Source organism: Pundamilia nyererei, unplaced genomic scaffold (assembly GCF_000239375.1).
Source record: "Pundamilia nyererei isolate P.nyererei 1_Seehausen unplaced genomic scaffold, PunNye1.0 scaffold00031, whole genome shotgun sequence".
NCBI lineage: Eukaryota > Metazoa > Chordata > Actinopteri > Cichliformes > Cichlidae > Pundamilia > Pundamilia nyererei.
In genome coordinates this window covers 814767-823944 of record NW_005187432.1, presented here as the reverse complement: position 1 = coordinate 823944, position 9178 = coordinate 814767, and the positions used below count along the sequence as shown (strand labels likewise).

At 40.2% G+C, this 9178-nt stretch overlaps 2 protein-coding genes across 4 annotated transcripts in view; one reads left to right on the top strand and one right to left on the bottom strand.

The window, feature by feature from the left end:
- tesk2 (testis associated actin remodelling kinase 2) overlaps positions 1-3286 on the top strand; it is a 33291-nt gene extending 30005 nt beyond the window's left edge. The window contains exon 14 of the mRNA XM_005728967.1: positions 19-3286. Within this exon, the coding sequence (XP_005729024.1) occupies positions 19-308 (290 nt within the window). The 3' untranslated portion in view covers positions 309-3286. The remainder of the gene's footprint in view (positions 1-18) is intronic.
- A 63-nt stretch (positions 3287-3349) lies between these two features.
- LOC102211094 (zinc finger and SCAN domain-containing protein 21) lies at positions 3350-7923 on the bottom strand. 3 transcript variants are annotated; one of them, XM_005728966.1, is made up of 6 exons: positions 7856-7923; positions 7709-7745; positions 7314-7546; positions 7109-7230; positions 6399-6501; positions 3350-5438 (listed from the first exon to the last, which is right to left on the bottom strand). In XM_005728966.1, exons 3-6 carry the CDS (start codon positions 7525-7527, stop codon positions 4483-4485), a joined length of 1395 nt encoding a protein of 464 aa, XP_005729023.1. In that variant the 5' UTR covers positions 7528-7546; positions 7709-7745; positions 7856-7923; the 3' UTR covers positions 3350-4482. The 3 variants fall into 3 exon arrangements, with proteins under 3 accessions (XP_005729023.1, XP_005729022.1, XP_005729020.1); XM_005728965.1 differs by having other exon boundaries at positions 7641-7860; XM_005728963.1 differs by having other exon boundaries at positions 7314-7860.
- Between the last annotated feature and the right edge of the window lie 1255 nt (positions 7924-9178).

Sequence of the window (9178 nt, the reverse complement as noted above, 5' to 3'; positions counted from 1 at the left end):
TTTTTTTTTTTTTCACAGGTACTAACTCACGGTCTGATGCAGGCCAAATGGGAAATGACATCCGGCAAAAGGTGGCGCTGAGCAGCTGGACGAAGAAATATGTCGTGGTTGAAATCCCACCCTACTGCGGGCAGAGAAGAGGGGAGGACGACGGGGAGGTAGAGGGAAGTAAGGAGGACTCGTTAGGGGAGAGCTGGTCTCCGATGATCCCCAGCAGTGAGAGAGACAGTGGAGAGGCCATGGACTGCTCGAGCAGCCCGGAGGACGAGCAGGAATGGGAACGGGGGACAAACACATGCCCAATGTAATGCACCCGCGCAAAATGCGTCAACACACTGAGGTGGTGGAAAAGAAAGCGGGGAGGACTCTGACTCCACAGAGGCAGCCGAAAACTGCTTTTAAAAGTAGACTGGACACATTTAAAAAATTTTTGGAGAATAAAAGATAAAAGGAAAAATCACTTGATTGTGATCTTTCAAGTGAATGTATCACCTGTTGACTCAATCAAGCACACTTGATTTGGATAAATAATTATTTTTCAAAGTTTCCACCCAGGTGTGAAAGTCAGCAATAGCACAAAAAGCTTTTTATCAACACAACGGACCCTCTGCATAGAGATTATTTTTCTGAAAAGGTTGTTTGTATTTAATATTGTGAGATGTAGATTTTTTTCTTTTTCCTCTAGGCAGTGTTTTGTCTATGAGGAGAGGTATTGAAGAGCCATTGTGTTGTGTTTAGGTTTTGATACTTTTTGTGTTCATTGAGAAACAAATGCTTATACTGAATCAAAAACCCCCGCATCAGATTTACAAGACCGTACGCTGATATTCAGATGAGAACGTGCCTAAAAGCATTCACGAGACAAATGTTTAATCTCTCCCCCAGGAGAAAAAGGGTGACAGAGTTAAGGGTTTGTCAGTGATTTCTCTGTGAAATTGGGAAAAGGGTGGTTCCTCACTGCTCATTCCTGCCAATTTAAAAAAACAACCTGGTGTCAGGCGACTGAAATCTTTCAGGAACATTTCTTGTTCTTTTGACATTTTTTAGCCCGCTAACTTTAAAGTACAGAAAAAAGAGGAGAGATAAACTAGTCAAACGAAAGCCAGCCAGTCTAAGCATTTTTTATTTCTACCCTCTGTAGGCAAACATAGATATTGTAATAAATGTCTTGTACATCTGTCAGGCCAGATTTCCAAAACAGTCCCTCCAAAAAAGAAGCAAGCCAAAACACAGGTTATTTACTTGGATGTGTTCCAACTCAAGACAAGTTTAAAGCCACACGATGCAAATTTTAAAGAGCAAAACTTAAATAAAAAGCCAAATCTGAGATCATACCACCACAAAGACTGAAAATCCTTCCATGCTATGCACTGAATTATCCCTGGATTCAGAAGGATATCTGGATCTAGCTTCATATACATCTCAAAAATATATCACAACTCTGTCTCCCAGTTTTGATCATGTAAAGTTTTGATGCAAAGTTTCCAGTTTTTCGCCATCTCTCGCTCTAGATTTGTATGTACTCCAAAAATTAATCACTCCTGAGTTTGCCAAGTCTCACCACTGATTTTTTTTTTTAAAAAAGAAGGGAAATAAGAAGATAAAATAATAATATTAAATAATCCGTCCATAATATTTGAGTGCTTCTACTAGTAGACGAACCATCCAGTGTGTGACGGGTTTGAAGTAACAACCTGCTTCCCACTTTACTCTTCTGATTAAGTATTACAGGATGAAGCTACTGAAGCATAATTAAATCCACTTTAAGGTTGATAATTGTAGCAAATGTTGGTAAACTATAGAAAGACGGGTCTTACGTCAGACTTATAAAAAAAAAAACAGGATTACTGTAAGTCATACAAACAGTGTTATCAAACAGTCCTTACAGATTTGTGCGTTGTCAGAAACTTTTCATGGTGGTATTGTTTTAACATTGCTGATACTGAAATCACTTTACTTAAAGGACTCAGTTGATGATTGGGTGTAAATATGTTTTCCAGTTTAACGTCATAACCTGGAGTTTCAAAGTCTTTCATGGTGACTTTCTGCTCTAGTGGAGGGAAAACATTTAGGCAACAGGAAGTGCCGCAAATAAATGCAGTTGTTATTTGGTAAAACTGAATAATTACAGCGTACAGTACAGATTTTTTTAAAGCTGCTAACATTTGGTTCGCTTTGTTTAATGAACTATGAGACCCTGTGACTTGTTGTACTTTACACTCCACTGAATGTCTGATTTGAATCAGTCGTCTTTAGTTTTTCCATCTCCACCTTAATGAGTATTAAAATCCTTGTAAATGTCTATCCGAACAGCTCTGTGTACAAACTAAATGGCTCTTAAAGATTAGATTCATAGTGTTGAACATCAACGCCGATATTTTTTCCTTGTGTGGCTTTTGTTGCGTTCTGCTGATCTCAGTCTGATCCCTCTAATAAGAACTAAAATGCACACATAGAGTGATATATACAGTCCTGTCCTATCACTACTCCTCTATGCAACTTTTATCACAGTTTTACAGGATAAAAGATCTAATTTCATATTTATATTGAAAAAAGTAATGTCTTACCTTTGTATATTTGTGTAAAATGTTTGTGGTACTTGCCTTGTTGAATACAGATTAAGATGTTTTTTGTTTTTCTGATTGAATAACAAGTTTGCCTGAGTTTTTCTTGTCTTACTTCAGGATGACTCCCGTCACCCTCAGAACTCACACTTCAGATTCCAGAGCCTATTTTAGCTTTCAGAAAAGATCAACCAGTCAGTCTTTAATCGGTTTATAATCACCAATAACCCTAACAAGCATCACTGAGTTGGAGGAGGAAGCTAGAGTACCTGAAGCTACACGGGCAGCATGGGAACATTGAAACTCTAGACAGATTCAAACCCAGGAACCTTCTTGTTGTGAGACATTCGTGCTGACCACTGCACCATCCTAAGCGACATCTGTTTCTAAAATAAATGAAACTTCCCAATTTGATTTCCATGCCCGGAGACTGAAGACAAGCGATGCCAAAAGATGGTTAGTTTAATTCTCATGAGTCATATATTTAAATAAAGCAGTTCTGACACTTTCCAAAATCCTTCAAGTCTAATCTGGTTACATTTCTTTCAGTTTACTGAAATGTATTTATTGTAACAGCCGTCCATCTGCAGGTTATCCAGTTCAGGGTCATAGGCCGAGAGACTTATCCCAGCTTCACAGGGTGGGAGGCGGGGTACGGCCTGCAGAGGTCGCCTTTCTGTTTTATGACCAGTAACATTCAATAAAATTCAAATCAAACTTAATCCTCGATTGACTGTTTGTAAAAATGTAACCTAGAGGTTTAAACATACCACAGTTCCTACTTTAGTTTGCAGTTGTAAGAAGTTATTTAAAACATACCTAATTTATAATCAAATGATTTCCAGCTTATAAAAACACTGACATTGTGCTTGAAAATGTAAAAACAACAACATGGGAGGGGAGGGGGGTGCAGGGATTACTGCTTTTGTTAGAGCCAGACAATCTCTTCTTCTACCCTCTGACGGCCCATCAGTTTTTTGGTACTTCTTTGGTTTACCTCCAGCACAAGTAACTTTGATGTTTAATGGAAACACCAGACACCGATCTAATCTCTGATAGGGCTGAGATGTGTTCAAAGATGTGTTCAAGGACCAAGTTCAAATGCAGAGCAACTTTATTTACTTTTCAAATTTGCAGTTTGGGCTCTGCAGGGAAAAACTTATCAGGATTAAATTAACATAAGTTACATGTAATAAGGCAATGAATATGAAATTGGTCATTTAGGAAAAACAACACGGTTGAAGATGAAGAGAGAAGAATGGCAGGTAGAAAGTCTCTTTAGCTTTTCATTAGCCTCTCATTAAGGCTGATGGATTAACACATAAAGCTACGTTTCATGAGTCTTTAAGGTGATTTGAAACCAGTGATTAAAAGGACTGAAGCTAGCATTAGTACTGCAGTCTGATTACAGACTGTATATGAAAGATTGACATATGCTTCAGGTCTGAATTTTAAGCCATTGGAGAAGTGCTTTAAACCTGCATTCTTTTTAAAAGCCAGTAGAGGGCGACTATAAAAAAAAGAACTCAGTTTTACTCGGTTTGTGACCTCAATAAACATTTCATAAACACTGAGTTTATGTCTCACTGAATAAATTTGTTCCTAGTTGGAGTAAAACAGATGTGTTATACGGGGCATGTTTGAGGAGTTGATGAGTTTATTTCCACCCTTTACTCACCACAGCTGGCTTAAAAAAAGAAAAATAAACATAAAAAGATAAAACACCAACTTTCCACAATCCATCTTTTCCATGCAGCCTGTGTGGCGCCTGATGGAAACACATTAGCCGGGCCATAAACTTGACTGTAGTTTTATAATTCTGTACCACTCAGTCTAAATTTATGTGTATATGTAACATCACAAAAACAAAACCAATTATTAAGTTCTCCACACGGGCAGTGGTTGTTTAAAATAAACATTATAAGTGTGCTGTTTTCTGATGAGACTTGAGGCTGGAGCGCTGGGTGAAGCACTTCCCGCACAGCGAGCACTCGTAGGGCTTCTCCCCGCTGTGGACCACCGCGTGTCTGATGAGGTTGCACTGTTTGGTGAAGCTCCGGCCGCACTGCATGCAGCTGAACGGCTTCTCGCCCGTGTGACTCCTCAGGTGCTCTTTGAGCTGGCTGAACCTGGTGAAGCTTTTGTCGCAGTACGTGCAACTGAACCGCTTCTCGCCGAGCCCGGACCTCCAGGGCGTCCTCATCCTCCTCGCCAGGCTCAAACTGCCTCCAACTCTGTGTGTGGCGAAGGGGCCTGCGGGGTTCGGCCCAGTCCGGCTCTCGTCTGGATTACTCGTTTGAGTACAGCTCTGTAACTGTTGAGGAATCAAGGTGGGATCTGTGGAGTTAATCTGAGATGCAGAGTTTTGTCCTTCCTCTGACTGTGGCCTCTTACATCCCAAACTTCTGCCTCGTCTTTTCAGTCGTAAGGAACTCAGCACAACAGAATTTAATTTCCCAACAGAGTGAACTCTGGGTGCCACATCCTCCAAATGCAACAGGGCTGAAGATGCAAATGCAGCAGGAATCTGCTCAAACTGCTGCCCGGTGTACGGGACACCTGGGTCCCCCGTGTCTCTGCACACGCTGGATGGCCACAGCTGCCCCTCAGCTGTCTCTGTCACAAACGTGTGGGCTGAACCGAGTGGAGCTGCGTCCTCATCCGCCTCTTCCTCTTTCTCGTGTTTCACTATGAGTTCGATATCATTTTGGCCGCTGTTCAGCTGCTGTTCTGGGAAAATGCTGTAGCCGTCTACTTGGGAAACCAGATCTTCAGAGAGGGCCGGGTTTTCAGCCGAGTGGTAAAGCTCCACAAAGCTGTCGCCCTGGGCAGGTTTTGTTGTGTCGAAATACGGCTGATGCTCGGCTCCAGAGACTAAAGAGAGCACATTACCAGAGAGATGCCTTTAATAAAACCTTTAATCAGTTAGAGCAAAGGTGTCAAACATAAGGCCAAGTCTCCTGAGTCACCCCACTGGACAGCTTTGGAAAATGTAAAGGAGGGTGTAAATTTTTCATATATTTATTTTCATATATTTCTGTATTTTCATAAATTTGACAGCTTGCCCTACTATTAAAGCTCTTCCCTGTGGCTATCCATATTACACCAATGTAATTAAGTAATAATTAAACAATTAAATTAGAGAAAATCTCCTGTTTTTTTCACATTTTTTCCACAGTAAAACACATAAATGTGGACAAAAACTTTCTGCTTTATAACTACAGGACAGTCTGAACAATGATAATTTTACACATTTATTTCTTGCAACTCAATCCCAGAGTCAAGCTGATAGATTTATTTTATTAAGCAGAGCAGCATTTCTTTATCATATGTTGAAAGTAAAGGTAAAATTGTGCTTCTTTTTCCTCATATTGTGATATCTCAGGGATTAAATGGGCAGTTAAACCTCTTTGCACCAATAGAAAGGGAAGTTTCACTGGTCTGACCCACTTGGCCTCTGAGTTTGACATCCCTGATTTATAGTCGGCAAATAACAATTTGGCTCATTTGAAATTAATTTATAGTTGTAATTCTTATCAGATCGTATCCTGGGCTTTGAATTCAGTGCAATGCTGTTAAACTGCAAACCTAGACAATAATTTGTCTGTAAACTGAACCATGTGTGTAGCATCAGCTCTGGTGCACATTAGCACACATACATATTAATTTGTACTCAGACTCAGGCTTCTCATCTTATGACCTGTATATAAACAGTGCATTTCTTTACCTTTACAGCTTATCTGAGTAAAGTGAAGTATTCCTTGTGCCTGAACGAAAAGTTCCTCTTAAACATCACATTGTTTTATTTCTTCACTATTAAAGGTGTGGACTCACTCGGTCTGTCCTCTGCATCATTTTTCCACATATCCTCTTCTGCACACTCCTCTTTGATCCGTATGTGATCAGGCCCATTAGCAAGCTCCACGGCCTCAGCACACTGCAACAGCAGGCTCAGGGTTAGTGCTTAAATAAGATGACACATGCACTGCGTGGTCAAGCAAATGCATCAGTGCTTATATGCAAGTTGTGCTAGTAGAGCTCTAGCCCATCTACAATGAGGTTAAATAAGGTTAACATCACAAAGTTATAAAGTTTTGTACTTACGAGTCAATATAAAATAATTATTACATATATTCTAATTTACTTTCCCGTGTTTCTATCTTAAGGATATAGGTTTAAAAAAAAAAACTCCCTTAAAGCAACTGGTTCCTCGCTGAGCCTGGTTCTGCCAGAGGTTTCTTCCTGTTAAAACTGAGTTTTTCCTTCCCACTGTTGCCATTCATAGGGGGTCATATGATTGTTGGGTTTTTCTCTGTATATATTATTGTAGGGTCTACCTTATAATATAAAGCGCCTTGAGGCAACGGTTGTTGTGATTTGGCTGTATAAATAAAACTGAATTGAATTGAATTGAACTGAACCCAGACTGGGAGCTGGTTCCACAAGGGGATTGGGCTCTTCTAGTTAAAGGCTCTGTCTCTCACTCTCACTTCTGGATTTTCTATGGGATAATATGGTGCACTGGTATAATAGCCGTACCCTACCTGCTGGGGTTGATCTGGAGCCTGAGCTTCCACCGGTGTGTCCCAATGTGAGCTCTGAGTTTCCTTGTTGAGAACTACTTTGACCAGAGGAGAGAATCTCCCCGCTGATGGATTGTTAAACACTAAGAGAGAAGATCACACAAAACTGTCAGTTATAAACAACAAAGACGTGACTCCTCAGCATCTCTCAGGCAGGTGTCCCCACCTTTTCTCCTGGCCCTCATCCGGCTCTTCCTCAGCTCTGCCTCCATCACCTCACACTTGCTCTTCAGCAGGTCGATGTCCCGCCGGCTCTGGCTCACCTCCAGCCTGAGCACCGTGCAGCTCTGGTCCACACGCCGGTTTATCTCAGCTACAGCCGCCTTGGCCAGGACTTCCATGACGGACAGCAGCTGATTCTGGAAGTCGCAGCTCTCCATCTCTCACTGGATTCGGCTCCTTGTTACAGCACAAATAAACGTTTTAAGCTGCACACGTCTACGCGTGCTGTGTGTGAATCTGTGTGAAAGTATTAGAGCAGTGCATCCATCACCGAAGCACAGCGGCAGAAGTATCTGCAGGTTCTTCCGCGTATGCTAGAGGGACGCTTGTTTTTAGTACCTCTGTGATCCAGACAGACGGTCACGACTGAATCCTCCTAGAAAATTCATGCAAAAAACAACAAGCCGATAAATGCGTCTGTGCGTGTTTAAAAATGTAGTTTCCACCATTACAGGAAGTACTTAAACGACACACCACCAAACTCACTTTCAGCCACAGGTGACGTTGTGCTATTACCGTAATTATGACATACAAGCGCACTGCGCGTGTAGCAGGTGTGATTGCGGGTGACTGATTATTATTTATTTTAATAATAATCATTTATTATGATTATTTATTATTTATGTGTAACTCCAATTACAATATGCTGTAACCTAGCTACTACCTTTATAAACAGCCAGACAACTGACTTTTTTGCGAGATACAGATGTCTGACATATTACATGTGTAATATGACTTTTACATTTTGGAGGGCTCGTTTTTAGGCATGGTTTAGGTTGTCATGCCCATTTAGTGCAAAAATTAAAGTGATTGGGCCGCGAAAGCCACAAGGAAAGAAGCTCCTCCTTTCTCTGTAGTTTCAGTGTGCGTAGCATGGCTGATATGACCAAAGGAGCATTTTTCTGCTGTTTCAATACTTTTATTCTAAGAAGAGACTTAACCTTCCTGTAGCATTTATGAACACATCTGAAAAGAAAGAAAGAAAGGAGGCCATAAGAAATGTAACAGACAATTTAAGCAGTGAAAAAATTATGATAACAAAAAAAGAGAGAAAGAAAAACATCATTAACATTAGGTTACAGTTACTAATATAAACCACTCTCTGTCCAGGTTTTATCCCTAAGTTTTCGTCCAAACTTCGAGACACTCCACCTTAGATGAAACAGCTCACTGCAAATAAGCATTAAGTTGTTATGAGTGATCGGCTTCACCCTGTAATCAACTCTTATAGGATGGTGAGGATTATACTGGTCTTTATATTCTATCTTTTGGAAGAATGGTGATTGTCCAGTAGAGTTCATGAGACTTGTACAGTCAATCAGTGGGCATGCAGGGGCCCCAGCACCTTACTAACACACTTTTCCTTGTTTTTCCTTTAATTGGTCCTGTACGCTGTTTTTTTCTCTATAGTCTAATCATCACATAAAATTATTCTGAAAATTAAGGTAAAAATAAATAAATAAATAAAAACTATCATGGCGTGAATGATGCAGGAACACACAAAGGCAGGCTAACAGAGACAAAGGAGGGGTTATGTAAACCCACATGAGTAGGTATAATAGAAACACCAGGGTAAACAAGATGCAACTGAAACGAATTAGAACAAAAACAAAACAAGTTTAACTAATGACTAAGAAAACAAAAGAAAACAGAAAGTAACTAAATGGGGAATTCCACGACGAAGACAAAATCTTGAGAAGGCAAGAAGAAAAGAAACATAAGAAATCAAATCTAGATAATTTTAATAGATTGTTTTTTAAATAAAACACACAGTCTTAAACTGAGGCTAAACCAGCAAATATACACTAA

What these genes read in the sequence shown, in the direction of transcription:
- LOC102211094 (XM_005728966.1), bottom strand. Translation starts at nt 7,527, where the DNA reads ATGGAGAGCTGCGACTTCCAGAATCAGCTGCTGTCCGTCATGGAAGTC. An exon ending in GATGAGGGCCAGGAGAAAAG is followed by an intron (nt 7,231 to 7,313) that starts GTGGGGACACCT and finishes CTTCTCTCTTAG; the next exon opens with TGTTTAACAATCCATCAGCG. An exon ending in TGATGCAGAGGACAGACCGA is followed by an intron (nt 5,439 to 6,398) that starts GTGAGTCCACAC and finishes TGCTCTCTTTAG; the next exon opens with TCTCTGGAGCCGAGCATCAG.